Source organism: Labrus bergylta, chromosome 2 (assembly GCF_963930695.1).
Source record: "Labrus bergylta chromosome 2, fLabBer1.1, whole genome shotgun sequence".
NCBI lineage: Eukaryota > Metazoa > Chordata > Actinopteri > Labriformes > Labridae > Labrus > Labrus bergylta.
In genome coordinates, this window is record NC_089196.1 from 24,000,845 (window position 1) to 24,024,734 (window position 23,890).

Sequence of the window (23,890 nt, forward strand, 5' to 3'; positions counted from 1 at the left end):
TTGAGCTTGCGCTTTCCCGTGTTATGAAATAAGTGTGGGAAGTACTTTTCTACAATTTCGATTATTGACAAAGAGGTGCTACAGTACATTCAACATTTAAAAGCAAGCAGCCTGTTGCAGCACAGCCAATATCATTGATTTTAACTTAAGTCCCGCCTCTGACAAGTCAAAAAGCTAATCATTGTTTAGTATTTTGGAGTGGCACCTGGGGGGGGGACTGCCAACTAGATTTTAAGGGGGGGGCCATGGCACCCCTCTGGACACAACCCTGCTTGTCATTTCACACAGCACAGAGGATTACTGTACACTTGCAAGCAATGGTCCTTTTGACAGACGGCTGATGTTTTCTAATATACATTTATTTACTGTCAGCCTTAAAGAACTATTCCATCCAGCGAGCCATTTTAAGTTAAAAATCTTTTATTGCAGGTTGAATACAAAGCAGATAGGAACAAAATTATTCGAAAAAAAGAAGCAAAACATGTTCACATTGATACATAACTAAAACATTCGTTGTATGTTATGCATATCTAAGGCACTTTTTAAATCTAGTTTATTCGTCGGAAAGCAGCATTAAGAACCAGAAATTTGCTCCCAGAGTTACCAAACAATCAAAAGCTTGAAAAGTCAAAGGACAATTCCATTTTACACAGAAGAAACTGAAGTGATATGTTTGTGAGGTGGTGGAAATGTTATAACACAGACCAAAACATGTGGTACAGTAACAAATGAGATGCATGATATTATGAAGGAGAGGGAGAGACTTTTCAGATAACTTTCGTCCAATTCAGCCTGTTTATGCACATCCTTTTATTTGATCAAGCAGATGACACAGACAAGTTTCTCATGGGCTCCCTCAGCCCGTCCCATTTAAAGAGACGTTATAACATGTTGCAATGATCCCAAACAGATGTAATTGTGCCCTGTTGTGATAGAACCCAGGGCTGCAAGTGTTTACACATATGTAGTTCATTTCTTTTAAGTGGAGCATTTAAACTTAACCAAACACAGACCATATCAATCTTTTAATCTGCAGTGGCACTTTAATGCGCAGTGTAAATGAGCTAAACATAATCTGTATGTTTGGAATGCGTTTCCAAGAGGTTTGCTCCAATTTGCACTACAACACATATTCTGCCCCTTAGTCCACAGTGCAGCAATTGCTCCTATACAAATCCCCAACATGTACAAAAAATGCGCTGGGCAAGGCAGTAGACCTGTAAAAAGAAAAAAAAAAAAAAAACACAGAGGGCTCACAACTGAGGTGTTTGCACAAAATAATGGAACCAAAATGAATTACAATTGGAAAGAGAACAACATGTCCATTTGATGTCTGTAGAAAAACTCCAGCTCCCCCTCCCTGCCCGTCCAAAACCCGTTGGAAGACGAGGAATCTTATGACACATCTGGCTCAGTCCGAGTCTTCGTCGTCCAAATACTCCTCGGCGTTGCTCTGTGTGCGGGTGATGTCTGAGTCAAAAGAAATGGACAGTTAACAACACAAGTATTACAATATGCCACTGCTCATATATATAACCCCAAAACATGTGTACTGTAAAATGTAGATTTCTGGCCGAACGTCTGCTCCATCTTTAAAAATCATACCCTGTGTAAGTTTGATTCATGATTTTAATAAACCTTTAAGAACATTATTAATCAAGGACAAAAAGTGAAGTATGAGAGTCTTTGGTAATTTACCACGGAGATAAGTTGCCTTTCTTTGGTTTTCCACTACAAACTGCTGTTGTCAACTTTGTGCTGACTCAAAAATCTTCATACAATTATTCCATGCAATATCTAATAAATCAATGCAGTTTACAAAATACTCTCCTGAGGCAAGAAGTTTGCAGAGGAGGAGGACGTTGAATGAGAAGAAAAATCCTTCTTGTCCTTTCACTGACAGTTAAAAATACAACTTTATTCATTCTGGTTCCAGCTTTAATGTGTGAGTGCTGCCAGGCTGCCCCCTAGTGGCAGCTGTACTTACTGCCTCCCTGCTTCTTTTTTAGAAGTGAAGCACACATGGGGTTTGTGGCCATCTCAATAGCCAGCTTGTTCTCGTTGTTCCTGATGTCTGTCCTTGGATCTGAAACAAACCAGCTCACATTGAGGAAGAGTAACTTTGTAATAAAAGAAATAAAATGACAAGTTAAAAATAATTACATCCAAGGACACAAAAACATCCGTCTGCTGGTCATAATTTGTTCAATCTGGAACTTCATATTTTTAAGATCTTTATTGAGTGAGCTGAGGTTTTTTTTTTCCTTTCTGAATCCATGTGGATGCAGCACATTTCTTCTTTCAGCAAACCAACATTAACACTCACTCTTAGCCAGCAACATTTGCACAATGTCAGAATAACCCTTCCAGCAAGCAGCGTGCAGCACTGTGTCCCCGAGTTTATTCTGAAACACAGAATATCATCATTACTGATCACACAAGATGGTCAGGGAGATTTGTGATATAACTGACATTTCAGATGATGGTTTGCAAAGGTGTTGATTCCACCTTAAACTAGAGAATTGTATTAGCATGGAAGATTATAAGACCAGGATAAAGGTTCATTTGTCTGTACATGTATTACTGCTGAACGCTGATCATTTATTGACTGATGTCATTTCTGCTTATCATGGTCTGTTGATCATTTTGTGGGAAACTCTCCACTGCTGTCTTGGCCACAAATTCCTCAATGGGAATATTGCTGATAACATAAAGGTAAAATAAATAAAATATAATATATAAGAACATTTCTCACAACTGAAATAAATGGGAATAATTGACATTCTACAAGGTACAAAAGTATGACAAATTAAACAGTGGTAATGTTAAATGTTGTATTTTTTTGGTAAAGAAAAACAAATATGATTAAACAGATAACAATTAAGGCCCAAACCTTAGCCGAGTGCAAGAAAGCCTAGCTGTTGTGTCGCACGCCGCATGTATAGAAGCTACAGACCTCTTTGATTTCCACCTTGATCCTTTGCAGCATGTTTTCCCCCATTCTCTAAACCCAACTTTACCTGTCTCTCTTCGGCTTTACTATCCAGTAATGGCAAAAATTGCCCAAAAGAAAAAAAATATAAAAACAGACCTAAGCTATAAACACTTATTTTGATGTTTTCAGCTTGTTTGTCCAAGGGGGTTTCAGACTGTGAGGGCCATGGAATTTAATTCACTTAACACCATTCATTAAACACATGCGCAAGCCCTTCTGGGCTGTAAAAAAGCATCTGCATTTCCCATACGTAACTGCCATGTTACGTCTTCTGTCCATGAGGAAGGTCGCAATTCCAAAAATGATTTTCTCCTGCTCAATAATTCGAATAATGTAAATATCCTCACTGAGTTTATTTACTTTACTTCATAGGTCACACAATGAAGATCACTTTGTAGCCTCAAAAAGTGAGTCTATGATGAGTGTAGTAGTTGTTGAAATTCCCACACTCTTGTGATATGAGATGTTTTTCACCATTCAGTGTTGGTTCATGTCTTTGTAAGTTTTTAAAAACTCACCTGTTGATCGAGCTCCACATTCGGCTGGCTAAGCAGCAGCTCCACCACATCTGTTATAGGAAAAAGACAGAACATTGATTGACAAATTGAGTGAAGATCTACTTACACAGATAAAAATAACATGAGAGGGAGGAACAAGAGAGTAAAGCAGAAAAAAAATAAACAATGTCAGGGACCAAGGTCCTCTCATTGTTTACTTCACTTCTCCTGTTAAACAACTGTGCCTGTGTTTTTGAAATCTATTAATCACAGTTCTGTAAACAACTCTGATAAAAAAAAAAAAAAACAGTTTGAAAATTCAGTGTTTGTTAAAAGACACTTCTTGGTTCATGTTCATATCAAAAAGTGAGTTTTTAATGTTTGCACACTGCAGGTATCGTTACCTTTATGTCCTCCATGGCATCCCCAGTAGAGGGCAGTGTTTCCAGCCTTATCCAGCCCATTGATTCCAACCTTGTTCTCCACACATTCCCTCAGCCAGCACAGGTTACCTTTTTTTAAGAACAAAGATTTCAGCGTATGGGGTCATGCACATACTGATTGAATGATAACATTATCCAGGTCAAGGCTGCTTGTATTTGTTTATTCAAGGAAGAGAGAGAGCCGTCTTTGTAAAATTGAATGATTGTTGTTGCACAGAAAAACAGACACGACAAAAAAGAACAAAAGAAAACTCGTTGAATATTTCTGAATGTTAAAGAAGTTGTCACACCTCGTTTGGCTGCTTCATGCATAGGATTGTCAATAGTTTCTGCATGTTCAGCCACTGAAACAAAAACAAAAAAAACACAAGTGCATTAATAAAGATTGACTTATAATGAAGAATTACACGAGAAAAAGGTCTGTATTAAGTTATATTTGGTCGCTACGTACAAACTTATAACGTTGGTCTGTCATCATTGTTTACTCACCATAGTTACTTGGAATGAGTCCAGTCTTTCCTCTGCACGTCCCCTTCCACCAGTTAGAGTCAGTCTGGAAATAACCAGAAACACAGAAAGTATTTGTTCATTTTAATCAAACGTCATAGGAGCAGATTATTTGGGGCGACAAGGTTAGAGCAAAATGAATGAAATGCAAACACAATGGAACAAAGAAGGAAAAAAGTGCAACTGAAAGAGAGAATATTTTGACTAACACAATGTAGACTAAAGAAAGCAAAACTGTTCAGAAGAGGAAGACGTGCAGATTAACATGAGTTAGACGTGATGACTTGGCTTTACTTACTGAGTCAGAGATGTACAAGATGTCTCCTTCTTCAAAGTACAGCTCGTCTGGCTGAAAAAGAAAACGAGACAGATGCTTCATTCTGACCGCAGGCTTTGAATTCAAGCCAGACCTTTGTGAAATACACTTTCCCCGCCCTCAAATCTTTGCCTGTTGATCAACTAACCATCCTAAATAAATCAGTTTGGGTTCTGAGGGATCTCAGAGTATTCTGTCTTTTTTTTGTAATTTGGAAACGTCAGACTGAAAAGGACCAGCATTAACATCAACCATGCAGAGAGGAGTCTTTACGATGATCATTGTTTCAAGAAGTATTTTTTTCTAACTAACACCAAGAAGCCGTGGCAAGACTTCAACTAAGTGCAATATGTTACGTCATTAATTTCAGATTAATTCAAGATGTTTGAAACTCCAGTTATAAAAGTACAACCATGTCAGATTCTTAAACTGAGAGGTTCTTTTTACAAAAGAGATAAAATATAGTGCTTAATATAAACATTTAAGTATATTACAGAGAATATGCGCATTACAGAAATATGCAATTTAAGAATATATACATTATATATATATATATATATATATTACATATTTTGTTTCTTTTAATGAAGTTTGATTGATTTAAAAGTCTAATAGTCTGGTGGAAGAAGTTGTTTTTCTGCTGTGGTGTGTTTTGGAGTCCTGTACTTCCTCTGTTTTTTTTCCCAATCCGTCAGCAAATATCTTACACTTGTAAATGCTTAACTGTTTCAATTTGAAAAACAAACTCAGGGTTTGAGGTAACCTGTGTAATGTTATTTATCTCTCCAAGAAACATTAGCATGATTAAAAATGTTGGATTTACAGATTTTAAATCACTCATTTAATCGAATCTGAGCTTAGCACTCTACATTTTCATTTCAGTACTTTTTGTTTGGGGGGGGGTACAACAACACATCAAATAGTCTCCAACAGACATCGAATAAACAGGACATAACTCAGCAAAGTAAGAGTTTATACCGTTCTTGGGTCAAAGTTGAACATGGCTCTGTACACTTTGACTTGGCCTGGTGAAGAGAAAACAAACAGATAGCATGTCAGATGAAATACAAATGAACCTCATCCCTGTGTGCATTATTATACCTCACAGAATAAACTTCAGAGAAACTAGTCATGTTTCACTTCAAAGTGCTGGAACATTTGTAACCAGCTTATGCAAAACAAAAAAAATGCAAATTCACTTACTGTGGATACGAGTTATTGAGTTCTACTGTAGTTTAACACAAACTCGTGTAAATATCCCTTTCATAGATTTGATGTTGGGTTTTCATTAGAGCCTGATCGATATGGGACTTTTGGGGTTAATACCAATATAGAAATATATAAAGAGAACTGCTAGTGTAATTCAACAATACTCAAATTAAATGCTGTTTGACTGACGAATAAATGTCGTAATATCTGCACATATCTGCAATAAAATTTGCCAATACCGATAATCAGTTGATGTGCATATATCGGCCGATATTATCGTTTGGCCGATTAATTGGTTGGGCGCTAGTTTTTATGTTGATTAATACATTTTGGAGTATTCTGCATTACTTTTTTTTATTATACTGTCAAGTGTACCGGATTTTAAGGAAAACTAATCCACTATCTTATGTGATTAAATATTAAGATTTAAAGAACATGTTTTGGTCCGTTTTTTCAAGTCCTCAGGGGGCAGAAGTCACTATTATTATTATTATTATTATTATTATTATTATGGACAGCAACCTGCACTTGTGTCAAACTGAAAATGGAAGCTCCCTGTGTCTCTCCTTGTGTGTGCAGGCCTGAGCTGGCCGCCCTCGGGGCCTATCATGGCTCACTGTCGAGTCTGGTGCTAGCTCTGCTGCTGGAATGCTACCAGAGTGGTTGTGGCCTTAGCTGAGCTGAACTAGTTCATGTAGATCTACAGAGAAGCTTAAAGAAACAGTCACATATTTTACTTTTCCTAGACTTATAAAATGTTCTTTCAAACTACAGATTCCCGGGACTCAACAATGCCTCGTATCAAGACATTTCTCAGAATGTCTTGAAATGAAATTGATATGATTTGGCGCTACTGTATGTGTGAGCACTTTAAGGTGAAGCTTTAATAATTTCGTTGTACGATTTTACAATGACAATAAAGGCATTCTATTCTATTCTATTCTAAGTTTGATTGATTGATTGATTGATTGACACAGCTGGCACTAAATTAAGAATGTATTTCATACACACAAGTTTAATAAACAGAATTAAACGCTGGTTACGTTGAAGTGGCAGATTTGATTAACCACACTGTTTATAACCGGCACTTCTGCAAAGGTATTTCTTCTGCTTTGCATCACAATAAAAGATAAATATTTCCCACAGCGCTCTACTCCACTTCCTATCAAAGTTTTTTCCTGTTTTACACACCCTCTTTAAAAATATACACAAGGGATGCTACGATAGCGGCATTTTAAACTTTGATACCATTCTACTATAAATCTAATGACATCAATACCGGTTTCCATCCCACAGCAACAAAAATACAAGTCCTAGACCCCAATATCAGATCATTTACTGGTTTCAATCACTAAAAATGATAGACAAAGTCCAGCACACGTTCTCAATAGCACACATATGATACGTTTTGTATTTGTGCTCTCTCTCTTTTTCACTTGCAGCAGCTGTTGGTGAAAAATAATGTCTGAAGATTTGAAGTTTTTTACTTTTGCACACTATCGATCTGTAAAGATTGTATTGTTTTAAAAAATGTGGAATCAAAGTGTAGTTAAGTGTTTAACATTTTAACAACCTTATATTAACATACACATGAACACAGTCTGCTGATGTTTATAAACTGAAGAAGCTTAATCACGTTGTTTATTGAGCCCACTTTATCTAATCATATAAATGTGTGTGTGTGTGTGTGTGTGTGTGGCTCAGTTATCCTTATTGAGAGATTTATATGGTTCTTTCTTGGCTTATTTCACATTTTAACCTATAATTATTTACACTTTTACTTTGTTGGGGTTTTTTTTGGGTTGGTTTGGCACTTGTGGAGAAACTTTTAACATTTTTAAGACGGGTAACCTACAAATAAAGATTATTTTAAACAATATTTAGGGCTGTGCATTGGCAAGAATCTGGTGATATTATAAAGTTAACTACACAGGGGTTATAATTCAACATATTGGAATAGATTTTGATAAATAAAATGTTTATTTAGGTAAACTGTAATAGTATAAACACACAAACTTGTGCCTAAACTAGGAATAATAATAATAATAATAATAATAATATTTAGTTTTTATGCAAAAATGCATGTTTTTGTTTCTCAAAGTCCCAGTAACATCCATCGTCATGGCACCTCTTTAGCTACAATCTGTGCAAAAGAATTAACCCTTGCTATATCAGTTGTTAAATATCATTGCATTTATCTTGTAAATCTACCATTTTAATATCTTTACAGCACTTTGTTCCAAACGGTCGTATCAGAAGGCTTAAGTGTTTCAATATTCTCTTATTGTAATATGTTTAATGCATTTGTGCAAATAAGGCTTAGTGAAGGGTCCTCTCTGTCTGCTGATTTCTTTTTCTCTCTATCCAACAGGCTTCAACACTGGAGGGTCTGTCACACCCCTCTGCAGTTACTCAGGGGTTTCTATTTAGCTAACAGTGTGTCTCAGTGTGTCAGAATGAGAGGGGCTGCTGAGCTGCTGCACAAACCTCGCTCTGTTTCCCACAGCAAGCATGTCTCGTCTGCAGGCCCGGTCATGTCGCTCACAAAATACAAAAAGAATCTGTGAGGACTAGTCCACGTTCTCTGTGACTTTTAAAACCTCAGGGACAAACTCCAGGCTAAAGGAATCACACGTTAAGACAAATGTATCCTCAGTGTTAAGAGAAAACTTTGTCAGAATGTTTCATTTGCTTGTGGGGTTTTTTTTGATGATAATTTCCAGCTGTGTTAGTTTATTGCAAAACAACTCCTACAGCTCTGCGTGTCTGATCTTGGAGGCTGCTTCATTCCCCATTCCTGCCAGAAGCCCAACCCAAAGACCTCAACATGTAAGGCTCCCAAAATATGCCACGAGAGTCTATAATCCAGACAATAAAGTGTTTAAACTGAAGAATGTACATCTCTATCTAGTGTAAAGTTTTCCTCCTATGAAGGGAAAAAAAACTCACAAGCCTGGTCCTGTGAAATCTTCATTTAAGAAGCATTACTTATTTAAAAAAAGAAAAAGTAATCCGTGTTTAATGTAAGACACCTTGCAAAACCAAAAAGTTTCAAAATCAAAAAGTTTAAAATGTAATCTATGAAGAGGAACTATACTTCAAACCACTGATAAGAGGAACATTTAAAAAAATAAGCTGTCTTAAAGATGTATAAATTCAACACTACTGTGGAAGAACCATCTAACATATGGAGGGTTGAGTACCTGCAAGTAATAAAAAAAAAAACATATCTATTGGATGCTGCTCTAAATGCTGTTAACCTTCCATGGATCTGCAGCCTTCAGGTAACACATTTAATAACTTTGAGGCGTGCCATTCTCATTATGTTGTGCCTCCTTTCAGGTGTATTAACTAACAAATGAATCATTCTATAATAAGGCTCTACTAACCAGGCCAACCAGCCATCTGCTGAGTAAGACGATCTGACCTGACATCACAACCAGGCGAGATGTCATGGCGCTGACTCATGAATAAGCATCAAGAGTATGAATGGGAATCACACATCCGTTGCTCCAATGTTGTGCTCCTCTGTTTTTCACAGCTGACAGGCCAAACTTCACATGTGATTAAAATACAACACGCTCTGCTTTAACACTGATGAACGAGACCAAACCTGGATAAATACACGAATGCAAGTCTGGAAGGTAAGGCTAAGAGCAATTCACAGCACTCACACATGACATCAAACAGCATGATGACAAAGGTCAGAAAAAAAACCATTTAAAAATCACCCTCAAAATGTAAGATGACCTTCAGTGCTTGCCGTTATATTTACAGTCTATGGTGCTTGCATTAAGTTTATGTTGTGTTGTCGATTTAATCTTTAGAGTATATTTAAGATTTGAATCACCTCTCATTGCAGTGTGAAAGAGAACAGCATTGGAAAAATAAATTAAAAAAACCAGCTGAGTAAACCTCAAGATGACATCTTGACCGGATGTTAAGAATTGGGGCTTTTTTTTTTTTTCTGATTTGCATTAAGCTATGTTTTAAAAAGTAGATTCTTACCTATTCTCACAACACTTATGAACATTTTTTAATTTTACAATAACTACCGCATTTCTGGAAAAACTAATGGAAAACTTTTCTCACCTGACAAAATATAGGCTACATTTTAAGGACACATTTTTTTCATTTTGCAAATCCTCTGGAGGTAGAGGTCACAACTGTAGTTCTGGCCTATAGTTTTACTTTCACGTTAACTTTTGATCCATGAGTGTGTATTAAATTTGTGGACAGATTAGTACCCAATACACACGTGTAGCTGAAATAATGTCTATTTTTATTTATTTATACAGCCTGAAAACTGACACCTGTTGCACACGTGTTATGCTGTAAATATTATTTGTGTGCATTTTTAAAACTAAACTTGGGCTACAGTTTGTGAGTAGGCCTATCAGTCACATTTCCTTATCTCTGGGATGGAGTCAACAGAACAAGCAGGATGAGCTTGCAGGGAAGTCAGACTGATGGTCACGTACCATGAAGACTCATCTTCACCTCTTAACCTACGACCTAAAGCCGCTGGATGACAGCAGTCTCTTTGCATGAGTGATGGAAAATAGGGAAGTCACAGAGGCCTGCTGCTCAGAGCTGGAGCCTCCTGTCAATCACCTCGGAAGCACTTTAATCACCTCCACTGTAGTCCTGCTTCACTCAGGGATGATATGTGTTGTCATTTATCAGCGTGTTTGGTCTTTCTTTCCACTTGTTCATGACAGTTTTTTACGGACTAACAACATGAAAAGTCGACTTCACTAACTTAACTCAGCAGTGCTCGCCGCCCGCCCATTGACGTTCAGCTCTCAGTGCCGACAAGGTGTGCTGTCCCCGCAGGAGACTCAGCTGTTTTTAGTTGATATTAAACAACAAATCTTTGTTCACGGAGTCTTACCTGGCTTGGCCGGCTTGGGAGGAGGCTTCGACATTTGCGAGGCACAGAGGTGATATAAAACAAAGCGCGCTTGTGTGGTAGTTCAGCCAGATAAGCGTCGCAAGACTGTGGAGCGCTTAACTATTTCTGACAATGAGGAAGTGCGGCAGCACCACAGGCTACGCGGAAAAGTTGAGATGCGCATGCGCAGAGTAAGAACTTTTTTTTTTTTTACAGTATTTCATGTCCAATGCATGATAGATAAACAGACAGACAGATAGACAGATTTTATGCGTATGTATTACATATGTAGCCGAGGTCAATTTCTATTACACTGAAATAAATAATTATATATAGGCCTAACTAGGACGAAGCTTGCCAACTATGCTTTTTGTAAGATTTAGGCTATTTTGATTTGTCCATTACGTTTTTTTATATAGATTTTTAAATAGCATAACCTTTCCCATTCTGATGTTAACTCCAAACACCGATTTTTGTTTTTAAAATGTAGTTTAATTTACATATTCATCTGATTTTCTTAAAAGTCTTTCTATTGTTTGCTGTTTGATAATGTTTTTGTTGGCTGTATAAAGTCTAACTTTAATTGTAGGCTATTTATACCCCTTTTTTCCCCTGCATCATATAAATATCCCTTTATTATCCTTCTAATGTCATCATTGATTTACAAAAAAAATAAATTTGTTTTTTTTGTTCGACTTACACCGTAATAAAAATGTATTTAATCCACTGTACAGAGTGCTTTTTATTTATCAACTTTTTTAATTTTTTTTATCAATGAGCAGGTCGTTGATGACGTAGCAGCTGCATCAGCGAATCACCGGCGTCCAGTGGTGGAAAAGTTTGTGGTAAGTTGTTGTAACACTCGCCTCTAGCATGTCTGTGTATTACTTATCTGTGAAGATGAAAGTTTCACTAACTTATTTACACATGTTGGCGTTGTTATTATGTTGTCAGAGAGAAGCAACAACAAGCCGACATGAAGACACTGGTTGTGGGGGTCGGTGGGTAAGTAGGTCGGTGTAGCTTGGACTCTGTTGCTGCTGTGATAAACAACCATGCAAAGATTCCCTTATATTGCTCTCTCTGGGCCACTTTGCACACATATGGCCTGTCGGAGCTCAGACAGCACACTTTCAGCCTTAGTTCAACCATAAAAGTCAGGTTTAAGCACCTTCCTCGTCTTGCAATAAGTTAGAGGTAAATAGGGAAAAAAAGAAGTCTGAAGTCACTCAGTTTGTTTACTTTATATAGAGGCAGGGACGCCATCCGATCAATACAGCCTGTGACAACCATGTGCAGCCAAATACTGATAAGACTGTTATTTTGCAGATAAAACAAAGAGTTATTCATGTATGTGTTAGAGTCAGAGTGAAAGGAAACCTTCCATCTTTTTGTGTTTTTAAAGACTTGTTAGATATTTTCAAAAGGAAGAGTTAAGTGCAAGCTTATTAATAATGCACCCCCTGCAACTCACCTCCCTTTGTTAGTCTTTGTTATTGTGACTGCTTGTGTTCAGATTATAACTTGCCAGGCTGAAAGCAGAGTTTCACATCCTATGTGATGAGAAAGTCTTGACCACACCCTAACTGTTTGGTGTCGTTGAGTTTACTTGACTGTTGGCTGGAGTGCGCCTCTGACCACAACAGTGATGTCACAGTATACAGAACACAGCCTGAATGATAAGTAAATATAAAGGCCATTATTAACTTAACTAACTCAAACACATATGGCAATAATAAGTGCTCAGTTTGACATTTTACAGTCCAAATATACAAGTAATACATTTATATTGTAACATGCAGGTAGCAGAAAAGAAGAACTCCGTCTGAAATAGAGGACTTTAGGCAGTTTAATATTCATTCATTCAATCAATCAACCTTTATTTATATTCGAGAGATCATTGAGGGGCATTCATTAGTCATTACAGAATCAATTACAAGACAGACAACAAATCATTAAAAGAGCCAGAAGACAAGGCCACTAAAATCAACAAACTGGAGGATTTCTCAGAAGCTAAGACAATTAAAGGGTGACATTAGAGTAAGAAAAAGAGTATAATAAAAATAAATGCAATAAATAAAACATACTTTTATTTAGTTACTAAAAGATGTTAGTGGGTTTAAAATCTTGTTTCTAAAATGTCCAAAAGGTTAAAGTTCAAATATACACAGTTTACATCTGGTATACTGACACACCCAGGAGCTGCACTTCTATATTTAGCCACCAGGGGTCAGCAAAAACAAGCCAAATGAATGCTGCTACTTTCAAAGGTTTAATGTTGACTTGACCTATAGTTACCTCAATCAAGAAAGTTTGTTATTCTGCTAAATAAAGACATTTGTGCAGCCTTTAAGTGACATGTAGTGTTTTATTATCAGGATGACCAACGGAGGAAAATCGACTCTCTCTATGAGTCTCCACCAGCAGATACCCAACAGCTGCATCATTGCACAAGACTCATATTTTAAGGTAGATTGTGAGACCTTTTTCAGTTCATATTATTACATTTAAAAAGTTATTCTGGAAACTTATGAGCTTAAAGTAGTCTTTGTTTTTTTTTTAGGATGACTCTGTGGTACCAGTGGACAGCCATGGCTTTAAGCAATATGACAGTAAGCATAATGAGTAAAGCTAAAGTAGTTGATATAAAAATGTGTAACATTAAATTACAAGTGTTTTAAATGTACAGTCTGAAAAATGTTGAAATGAATACAAAAAATAAAAGCAGATTTAAAAAGCTCGAACCAGCAAAACATGAACGATTGATTGCTTCACTGCTTAAAGAATATCACATTTAAACATGCACTTTTATAACTAGTTAAAGAAAATATTTTTCATTATGTTTTGTCACAGTGCTCGATGCTCTCCACATGGACACGATGATGAGCGACATCGACTCGTGGAGAAGAGATCCTGAGGCGTTCCTGAAGCAGTGCGGCCCGTTCCCCGAGCAAACGGCAGCATCAGAGGAAGAGGAGGTGTTTGTGCTGATAGTGGAGGGCTTCCTAATTTTCAACCACAGGTACACTGGAGAGATTAATCAGCAGGAGTTCCACAAATGATAGAAATAAAAAGGAAATGAAAACAATTTAAACCCAGTAAGACAATCAAAGATGAAGGGGAATAAAACACTGTAAAAGAATAAAATCAGCAAAAGATAAAAGATTCAAACAAAAAATGACCCTAAAAGCGTAAAATATAATAGATACTGCCTTCATTTGGAACAAAAGCATTGTCTAAGGATTAAAACACACTACAAATCCCCTAAAACACGTCTCTAAAAACACATTTTTAAAGAGGTTTAAAAGAGGACAAATAGCTTGCCAGTCTGATCTCCTCAGAGAGGTTCCTCCAGAGGGGTGGGGGCCCTAATGGAGAAGGCCCGGTCACCCTTGGTCCTCAGCTTTGACTGTGGAAGGGCGAGCAGAGCCTTGACTCAGGACCTCAGGTTACGACCAGGCATGAAAGGGGTGAGGAGATCAAGGAGCAGGTTATAAAATATCCTAACTATCTGATTTTTCCGTTCTCTACCTCCAGGCCTCTGAATGAACTTTTTGACAGAAGCTACTTCATGCAGATACCTTATGAAGTGTGTAAAAAGAGACGAAGGTGACTAATACTTTCATCCACTTAATGATCTATACATTCATTTCATATTAGAAGTAAATCAAACTGTTTTTAAACTATCTTTTCAGTTTTTGTCTTTCATACAAACATGTTTCACATCATCTCCAATTTTTATTCAGCTGAGAAAATGTATGTGTGTACCTCTGCTTTGATTGACAGTTCGAGGGTGTACAAGCCTCCTGATCCTCCTGGATACTTTGATGAATACGTGTGGCCGATGTACCTGAAGAACCGGCGTGAGATGGAGAGCATGGTGTCAGGAATAGGTGAGTGTGCAGTCAAAGGTGACATGTGTACACGGTGTGATACTGAAAAGATGAACATTTGTTGGAGCAGTTATGGAATATTTATGTTTGAGACCTTTAAAAAATAAACCAAACAGTGTCATGAGTGCAGCTGTCGCTGGTGTGCTCACGTTAGATATTTAAATAAATTACTATTTAATGTTTGTCTGTTTTTTTTCAGTGTTTCTGGACGGACTGAAGCCAAAGGAGGAGCTGCTGGCTGCTGTGTGTAAAGATGTTTATCAGGAAATCAAAAGGCTGAAGGGTTAGCTTTCTTTTGTTGTAATGACAATTTCTGCCAGATAGACTTTAAAACATTGAAGGAGAAAACAAATATCATTCCTTGTTAAGATTGACTCTATTGAGAGTTTTATCTGAATTTTTGAATTCAGACGTGCTGCAAATATCTCTGGTGCATTGCATAGAGGGAAAATAGTACACTTCCACAGCATGCTCACAAATGAAGAGTTTAAACGTAGATTCTGACATAAATAAAAGGAGAACAACTCAGCAGACAACAAGGCACAGTACATACTTAAAGGTGACATTGTGTAGAGATGTGCTGTCTTGTCAAAAAATGCTACCATAATAAGAATTGATAGGAGAGTATATCACCGTCCTCTATGCAGACAATATTTTGATATGTTTAATTAGACCTCAGACTTCCTTTCCCAACCTGAACTGACTCATTTCCTCATTTGGTATTTTTTCAGGATATTAGCACATTTATCAAAATCTGAAGCCATGCCATTGGGTTCTTTATCATCTGCCCCAGAGTTGCCAAAGCCCTTAGTCATAGCAGAGTTTTGCTCCGACCTATGACCTAATCTAGATGTTGAAATCATGAAAATGTTCATAAATACACACTCTCTGTCAGGGAAAGAGATGTGAAATGATATGAAGGCGGTCAAACACCTGATACATCAACAACAAATGACATGAAATTCACAATACAAATCAAACAATTTCTACTTAATCTGAGTTTCTTTGTGAGTAGTACAAATATGAATAATGTTTTTAAGGAGACCATTTAGTTGTTCTACTTTAAATATTGTCTTATAAAACAAATTAAAGATGAAAAACAAACAAAGTTCTGTTTGTTTTGTTTGCAGAGAAGAGCTGAAAAAGCCGCAGATGTCTGTGTGGATACTCTGAAGATGGACTCTGCTGCTCGTACATTTGACAGAAAGGACCAAACCAAGTGTTACCGAAGGTGTTATATAAATACACTAATACCTGTGTATTTACTTTAATAGTTTATGTGCCTGTAAGCGTACAGTAAACTGTAGAAGAGAGAATGATTGCTGTAACATTTCAGTTTGTCCAGCAGGAGCCTGGACAGAAACTTTAGGACCGTGTTAACCTGATTTGTTTATTATGACACTAATGGACGATATTTCAAAGATAGTAAACTGAAATATATATATATATATATAAAGTTTTAAGTACAGTAGGTATGATTTTAACTATGAACCTGAGTCTTTTATCTAAATATGCATGTGTGTGATTATATAAAAATGTCAAAAAGGCACGCACATCCGAGAAAGTTTAAGTACTGAGTGTTGGACAAAAAACGTCCAAAGATAGAAAAAGTATGTAATTTGCACACCAGCAGCTATAATTTTAAAACTAACTTGTTGGGGTCTGACATGCCGGAAAAATGCCAATGGTTTGATCCGAAACCTGGGGTGCCCGCTTGGAGGATTACAGCCTCTGTACACGGGGCGCACACACTAACCACTTCGCTTCCTGCGGCCCAAGTGAGGAAGATTTTTAAGGCCCAGTTTTTTATAAAAACAAACACAAAACATATTGTCTTCTCCTCATTCAAATATGCTCAGTTTTTATACAACATTTGTCTCCATGTGTTACTCAACCTGTGAAGAAATCTTGTTGGTAAAAGAAATGCACATTTTTTAAGGATAGTATTGCATCAATAGGATGTAAGGATATTATGCAACCCAAGAAGGAAAGAGTCAAGTCTTTATTGCCCTTGTGCAAGACAACGCAAAAGCAAAGCAGCTCCCTGAGCAGCATAATGCAAAGAGATAAGAACGTTATATTAAAAGATACTACAACATAAAGATACTACAACAAAACTTTACAGGGTAGACTCCAACAAAAACTGCACTGAAGATATAAAATAACTGGCATATAATGTTCACACATGGTGTAAAGTACGGTGGTTGTAGTGTTTCTGCGTCTTAATGGTGACAGATGTCTGCAGCTCGTCTAGCTTATTTTCTTGCCGTGCATAAAGATGATTTTATATACTGTATATGTAGATTAAAAAAATGTTAACAGCATGTCTCTATTTCGATCGATACATTTGCTCATATAAAGCTGAGTGAAAGCCACCATGTCAAAGTGTCAAAGGAGTCTCTTGCTCATTAGAAAAAGAGAAGTTTCCCCTTTAAGAAGGTTTGGTCTCTCGCTCCTTGCACTCTGCTGCAAAAATCCTCCACCTTTCACATCCTATAAATAGACCTTCACTTGCTGACTGAAACCTGTTTGACTGCAGTTTCAAAAAAAATGTTTTCATTCTGGATCAAGAGCTTTTTTTTTTTCCCATGTGTAATCTCTGTTCGCATCTTGTGAAACCCTCCTCTAACCCTGCGAGGTTTCCCATCACTCTAAATGATCAAATTTTTGCAAAAAGTCCGTGCTGTCAGCAGAATATTTTCTGTTTACCTCAGCAGTCGACTTGCCCGACCGGCAAGTTCAGTAAAGGAGTCATCACATGTGAATCTGGACATTCCTTACTTCCCTCTACAGATTATATCCTCTTCTACATAGACGTATATAAGCATACTGCAGCCAGGGGACTTACAGCCTTTTCCATGTTTCAGTGCTGAATTAAGCTTTGATTGGGGACTCACTTTGAATAATCTTAAACATGTCGAACACCGGATTGTCTATGTATGTGTGTTTGTTTTTTGCCTGCTGCTTCTGTTGCAGCAGAGCTATGCCAACTAGAGTCAATCAGGAGGCGGTAAACGACAGACCTGTGATCGGTGAGTAAACAATGTAGGCTTAAAGCACAGTTTAAATGTAAAGGTTGTATTCTTTCATTTAAAATAGAGCTACTGACAGTGATCCGGTGTGTAATCACAGCTGCTCTTTTTTTCTCCCTTGTTTGACTCAACAAGGTGTTTTGACTCAGTTAGTCTCGGATGAAGTCATGAAACCTTTCGGGAGGACCTACATTCCTGCCTCCTATGTGAAATACGTGGAGTCTGGAGGCAGCAGAGTGATGCCCATCAGGTGGGTCGACTCCTCTTATGTTCTTTAAGACCATTAGGATGAACCCTTTGATACTTCTGACCGGAGCTATTTGATGTACTGTTTATTATCCGTCAATATCAGTCAGCACAAGAACCGGCAGTTATTAGGTCATATTCAAAGGACTGAACAACTATCATCATCATCATTATGGTTATTTTTTCCTCAAAAAATACTTACCATATCTTACTAGAGCCAAAATAAAGTATTCAGTTTGTAATCCAAACGAGTGTGTCCAAACAACAAGCTAACACAGAGACTCTTTATTTATAAACATCATGAGAAATAGCAAAACCAACAAAGAGTTTTCACATTTCTGCTTGAAAAATGACAGAAGATATTCATCTTTGTCTCAAATTGTTGGCATTTAATTTTCCTTATTCAATTTATCAGTTTATCAACCAGTGGTTGCTGTTTTATTAAGGAAACAAGTGTTATATCGAGGCACTTTACTAAAGAGCAGGTAGAAGACCATACTCATTGTTATGAAAAATGGGATAAGATGCAGGAAGGATTTCTCCTTTGTATTCCTCGCGTTCCTGTCCACACTTCCTTGCAGCCGAGGTGGCGGTCGGAGCAGGCCGTGCAGGAATGAGGACGCCGGTGGTTGTGGGGCAGCAAAGTGTGGATGTTTTTTTCTATTGCTTTTTTTTATTGATTGATTGATTGGAGTGGAAGCAGCTGAATGTTTGGCAGCACTTAGAGTCCAAGACAAATGTCCCCAAGGGGACAATCTTATCGTATCGTATATCATGGACAGTAATTGTAAATGTAAACACTGTTAAGAAGACACTTCTTTCAAACCTGCTGAATAAAAATATACAAGTTAACACAATGCAACATGTTTGGAGCTGTATTTGACATTTTGCTGGATGTAGTTGACCTTTAATGTTGTGTAATTTTGAGGTATTCTGCTTAAATACAGAAAGAAGAAATTGGTTTTGACCTTTGCTGTGTGAACATTGTAAAATAGTCTAACAGGGAAGTGTTTGTTTGTCGTCCACAGATTGACTCTCACTACAGCTGAATATGAAAACATCTTCAGGAAGATCAATGGGTGAGCTGCAATATGCACTACTGGATTGACATGAATGTTTTGAATGGACACATTGTTTACTCAGTCCTCTTATCTGTCTCTGTTTCACTGTGTTGTATCTCTTCAGCCTGCTTTTCATCGGCGGAGCTGCAGATTTGGAGACTTCAGACTACGCAAGGGTGGCAAAGATTTTTTACACGCTCGCTCTGAAGGTTTGTGAAGCAGAATTAGATTTTTTGTTGTCCCGAAAACTCAAATACTTTTACTTTCTCATTGTCTTTGTGTGATTGACTGTCTTTAAATCTTATTTTAAAGTGATTCCATTGTTCACATTTTCTGTGCATCAGCTTATCCGTCTTTGAAATCTCTTAACTTCAACCATCTATTATGTTTGTGTTCAGTTTTTCTTGTCTTGCTCCTGTAAGCAAAACCACAGGAGAGGACCTTCTTCATTTTGTAAGATAACGTTTTGACACCGCAGCATGTAGGAATCAATAAGGAAGTCAAAACATGTCAATGATGTTTGTTATTGTAATTTGAGATCACAGTTTTGCTGGTATGGTCCTTTAAAGAAATGTGACATTAAAGGCAGGGTTGGTCATTTTCTCCAGATACTCTTTTTAAGATTTTTTAGGTCCTGACAGAAATGAATAATGCAGGTGGTCTGAAAAGAGAACAAAGAAAATCATTGCCCTGCCTTTAATTCTTTTAGTTTAATATCTATTTATATACTTTTAAGTGATCTTATATTCACATAGATGTTTAAACGTATGCCTTCTCATCTTTTACTTTAATTTTGTGTATGTCATTGTCCTACTTAAGCTTTAGTTAGTTAAATAAATTAAGTAGGTAAGAAGTGATTAAACTCGTGAAAAGGCAGCTGCAGAGCAAAAATCATCTAAGAGCTGTTTGACAATCATGAACCTGTCACTCCTGGAGATGAAGAATCAAGCGTTTCACTGAGGACTGATGCAGCTGACATAACAGTGAACTATACTGTAAATTATGAAATAATTATCGAAATAGAAATGTTAAAGAATGACGTTCAAAGCTTGTTCCAAATAATTTACATGACCTGGATGACTGATATACCGACAAGGGAAACCTGCTTTCTACAGATTGAAATTAGTCTCTGACAATACTTTTGCTGATTTAACGATATTTAACTTAATATTACAGTATTTACAATATATCTTTAGCCCAAGCTAAATTGTGATTGTGTGCTAATTATTGACAATACTTGAGTTGCCCTCACATTATTAAGAGGGGTTTTCTTACTGTGTGTGTGTGTGTGTGTGTGTTTCAGGCTAACGACAGAGGAGATTTCTTCCCTATCTGGGGTACCTGCATGGGTATGCAGCTCCTCACTGTGCTGGTGGCCGGCGAGAACCTGCTGACAAAGACCACAGCTGAGAACATCTCGCTGCCACTCAACCTCACTACAGGTTATATATGACTGCATTAAAGTTTCTGTATATCTTATTTTCTAGTACTAGAACAGCTTTGATTTGCATTTTGAATTTAGATCACATGTTCTCCGTAGACAGTGAAACATGTTACAGTGCATGTACTGAATGGTACCACTGGATGACAGTAGAAGCAAGTTTTTCAGAGGACGTTTTGGTGCCCAAAATGAAAACCTCTGGCACAGGCAGCACATTTCAGGGTTTCCATCATGTAATAAGGTGACCGATAAAGAAGAAGCAAGTTTGAGTTCATTCACTCACTTCAATACGTTTTCCCTCCTCTCATGCAGAGGCCGACTCCAGTAGGATGTTTGCAGGTCTCTCTGAGGAGCTCATGAAGGCTTTAGCCCAGGAACCTCTGACAGGCAACTTCCACCACTATGGTCTTACACTTCAGGTAATTCTAACAATACATATGACAACAACAAAACCTTTTAGATGGTATTTATCAAAAGAAGTAACAATTGGATCGCAATTTAAGATCACAAAAAACATTGACATACTTAAAGCTTTTTAAAACCAATAACAAATAGTTAGCTCTGTTAATGACGAGTATGTTAGGTGGGGGTGTTTCTGTTGTAAATGTTCAATGAGGAAATCACAAAACAGACTGTGGATTATCTTTATGAGTTTATTCGGTCAGACAACATTTCAGAAATCACATTGCTGACAAACTCATCATGTTACAGTCTTGCTTATACTCCGTTAGCAGGTACAGCCTACAAATTACTTTCTGATAGGCTAGAAAGGAGACATTTGTTTTCTTAAAGCCTCATTTTTATTTGTATTTCATTTCGACGGCTGTACGGTGGTGCAGTGGTTGCCATACAGCAAGAAGGTTCCTGTTCGAATCAGGAACCTCTCTGTGTGGAGTTTGCATTTTCTCCCCATGCATGCAAGAGTTCTCTCGTCCCACAGTCCTATCACATGCTCGTTAGGTTCATTGGTGACTCTACATTTCCTGTAGGTGTGAATGTGACTGTGGCTGGTTGTCTGTCTCTATATGTCATCGTGATTGATGCCTGTGATTGACTGGCCAGCATTCCAGGGTGTACCCCGCCTCTCGCCCAATGAAAGCTGTGATCGGCTACAGTCCCCCCAACCCCCTCAATGGCAGAAGCAGGATAGATAATGAATGGAAAATGTTTTTCACTATCTAGTTTTCTCTTTTTGTAAACAATCATAACCTTGCTCATAATATCAGGAACTCTTGCTTCTACGAGATAAAAAAATGTCCAATATTGTATTTTCTACAAATGATGTTGAACTTATCTATAATGAAAAAAATCATCAATCAAGTAATGGGAAAATATTATTTCAGACTTTCCAGGAAAATGAGAAGCTGCAGAACTTCTTCACAGTGCTGTCTACAAACGTGGCTGAGAACGAAGCTCTCTTCATCTCAACATTGGAAGGTAGAAACAATAGTTTCACATTCATTTAACAATTCTCATCACTACGTTGCAAGATCAAGTCTTTAAGTGTGTTTGTTTCTTTCCTCGTGGCAGCTAAAGAATATCCCTTCTATGGAGTACAGTGGCACCCGGAGGTGAATCGTTTCCAGTGGGACAGAAAGCTGAACTTTCCTCACTCCTCTCATGCTGTTCAGTTATCGTCTCGGCTGGCTGAGTTCTTTGTTGAAGAAGGTGAGACGACAAACACACTCTATCAATAATAATAATAATAATAACTGTTTATTTTATCAGTATGTTTTACCGGTTAATGTTGGAATATGTCAAGTTGTGTCAAACTGAAAACACTTAAAGCAGCTCTTCCTTTAATAACTGACCTTTTTCATTGATCTAATTGTTTTCATTGGGAGAGTTCATTACCTTTTTTTTATTGAATAAGCCAAGTGTAGACAGTCAAAGCTGCTTATTTTACTGCTTTAATCAAATCTCCTCAATTTGTAATATGCCACTCATAATCTATGTGAATATTTGTCTCCATATTTAAAAGCTGTGGCATGTTGAGTATTAAAAAGAGAGACTTACAGGAAATAAAGTCTGATTGGTCTGAGCTCACGTATACAAAAATATAGATTTATAATAATCTGAAAAAACTGACTGCTGTGGCTTCTTGCACCACATGTGAGCACCTGTTAGATCTTAATATTAACTTTATACTGATGTTGAATCTTGTGAGTGATGTGCACTTGTGATATTTAAGAGGAAGAATATCTCTTTGGACTTTCCTCTAATTTACCACCAGAATATATACCATATATGGTAGGCTAAAGAGTTTTGAGACTGTTGTGGTTGCAAATATAAGTACCTTAGGGAACTAAAAATACATTATACATTTAATGTAAATATTGCATCAATGTGACACACTTTATTTAGTTTTTCATGTAAGACATGTGTTTAATGGTTTTCCACTTCTTTACCCCTAAAATGTACATGGTTATCGCATCCATAAGAAGTTGAATATTCACTACATCAACATGCGTGACACATACACCTACATAATTGATCTTGCATTTTGGATACCGAAATCAAAAAGTACAGATTAAGATGCATAAAACTGAAAAACAAGCAAAATTGAGAGATAACACTGTGGAAATTATTATTGTTAAATGCCATAGTGTTCTAAACAATACAGATGAATATCCTGTTGGTCATGTTTTTCCCCCTGGAGATTACTCACTTCTTTTCTACACACATGTAATCACATGAATCCCACTTCTGCTTTGTTTAGGAAGGAGAAGTTTACATCACTTTGACAGTCCTGAGGAAGACGCCTCCTCGCTGATTTATAACTACACGCCTGTCTATGCCGGAAACTTCTCAGGATATGAGCAGGTCTACTTCTTCTGAGGAACTCACTTCTCAAAGATTGATGCAGACACAGAGATAATTTCCATCAAACCTGCACCAGAGCGTGTTGTTTGACCATCTTAGAAGTCTTTTCCAGTCAAAGCTAAAGATTAAAAGTCTGTTGTTGACCTTGAAACTATATTTGAACAAACGTTTTCAACATAACGTCCATTTATCATTTTCAAGGTCATAAATGAGCCTTGTGAAATCATTAAGGATTCATTCATTTATTCCTACCAGAGTTTTGTTTTTATTTTTATTAATAAAAATAATAAAAAAATAAACTTTGATTGCTTTATTTTAAGAACATATTTTATTTTGCGGTTAATGCACTGTGTTGTGTGAGTGTTTTGCCTCTCTGAAGATGAGCATTAACTGACAATGATATGGACCAAGAGTTGACATGAGGGGAAAAATGTGATTCCTTAATGTGGAACAATCATTGGACATAAAAATATTTATCAGAGCTTTTCAATTGCACGTTGTGGGCTTCATCCGTCTCTTTACCGCTGAGGAAG

The 23,890-nt window shown here is 37.2% G+C and overlaps 3 protein-coding genes across 4 annotated transcripts; 2 read left to right on the forward strand and 1 right to left on the reverse strand.

The window, feature by feature from the left end:
* Positions 1 to 402: 402 nt before the first annotated feature.
* On the reverse strand, positions 403 to 11,002 carry ostf1 (osteoclast stimulating factor 1). The gene is made up of 10 exons (XM_020630514.3): positions 10,862 to 11,002; positions 5,737 to 5,783; positions 4,741 to 4,791; positions 4,425 to 4,488; positions 4,226 to 4,279; positions 3,897 to 4,004; positions 3,514 to 3,563; positions 2,327 to 2,405; positions 1,988 to 2,086; positions 403 to 1,470 (listed from the first exon to the last, which is right to left on the reverse strand). The coding sequence occupies exons 1-10, from the start codon at positions 10,893 to 10,895 to the stop codon at positions 1,412 to 1,414; spliced, it is 645 nt and encodes a 214-aa protein (XP_020486170.1). The 5' UTR covers positions 10,896 to 11,002; the 3' UTR covers positions 403 to 1,411.
* nmrk1 (nicotinamide riboside kinase 1) lies at positions 10,924 to 16,027 on the forward strand. 2 transcript variants are annotated; one of them, XM_065949739.1, is made up of 10 exons: positions 10,924 to 11,052; positions 11,644 to 11,706; positions 11,816 to 11,874; positions 13,240 to 13,330; positions 13,425 to 13,473; positions 13,715 to 13,883; positions 14,399 to 14,470; positions 14,648 to 14,754; positions 14,954 to 15,037; positions 15,885 to 16,027. In XM_065949739.1, the coding sequence occupies exons 1-10, from the start codon at positions 11,038 to 11,040 to the stop codon at positions 15,893 to 15,895; spliced, it is 720 nt and encodes a 239-aa protein (XP_065805811.1). In that variant the 5' UTR covers positions 10,924 to 11,037; the 3' UTR covers positions 15,896 to 16,027. The 2 variants fall into 2 exon arrangements, with proteins under 2 accessions (XP_065805811.1, XP_065805815.1); XM_065949743.1 differs by having other exon boundaries at positions 10,983 to 11,052; positions 11,816 to 11,866.
* Positions 16,028 to 16,042: 15 nt separating this feature from the next.
* On the forward strand, positions 16,043 to 23,656 carry LOC109981624 (gamma-glutamyl hydrolase). Its single transcript, XM_020630508.3, has 9 exons — positions 16,043 to 17,786; positions 17,922 to 18,036; positions 19,061 to 19,111; positions 19,218 to 19,302; positions 20,397 to 20,535; positions 20,847 to 20,953; positions 21,878 to 21,971; positions 22,065 to 22,202; positions 23,254 to 23,656. Exons 1-9 carry the CDS (start codon positions 17,669 to 17,671, stop codon positions 23,370 to 23,372), a joined length of 966 nt encoding a protein of 321 aa, XP_020486164.1. The 5' UTR covers positions 16,043 to 17,668; the 3' UTR covers positions 23,373 to 23,656.
* Positions 23,657 to 23,890: the final 234 nt, after the last annotated feature.

What these genes read in the sequence shown, in the direction of transcription:
- ostf1 (XM_020630514.3), bottom strand. Translation starts at nt 10,895, where the DNA reads ATGTCGAAGCCTCCTCCCAAGCCGGCCAAGCCAG. An exon ending in ATGCCATGGAGGACATAAAG is followed by an intron (nt 3,564 to 3,896) that starts GTAACGATACCT and finishes TTCCTATAACAG; the next exon opens with ATGTGGTGGAGCTGCTGCTT. An exon ending in ATGTGGAGCTCGATCAACAG is followed by an intron (nt 2,406 to 3,513) that starts GTGAGTTTTTAA and finishes TCTGTGTTTCAG; the next exon opens with AATAAACTCGGGGACACAGT.
- nmrk1 (XM_065949739.1), top strand. An exon ending in TGGCTTTAAGCAATATGACA is followed by an intron (nt 13,474 to 13,714) that starts GTAAGCATAATG and finishes GTTTTGTCACAG; the next exon opens with TGCTCGATGCTCTCCACATG. An exon ending in TTCCTAATTTTCAACCACAG is followed by an intron (nt 13,884 to 14,398) that starts GTACACTGGAGA and finishes CTCTACCTCCAG; the next exon opens with GCCTCTGAATGAACTTTTTG.
- LOC109981624 (XM_020630508.3), top strand. Translation starts at nt 17,669, where the DNA reads ATGTCGAACACCGGATTGTCTATGTATGTGTGTTTGTTTTTTGCCTGC. An exon ending in AGCAGAGTGATGCCCATCAG is followed by an intron (nt 18,037 to 19,060) that starts GTGGGTCGACTC and finishes TGTCGTCCACAG; the next exon opens with ATTGACTCTCACTACAGCTG. An exon ending in ACTATGGTCTTACACTTCAG is followed by an intron (nt 20,954 to 21,877) that starts GTAATTCTAACA and finishes ATATTATTTCAG; the next exon opens with ACTTTCCAGGAAAATGAGAA.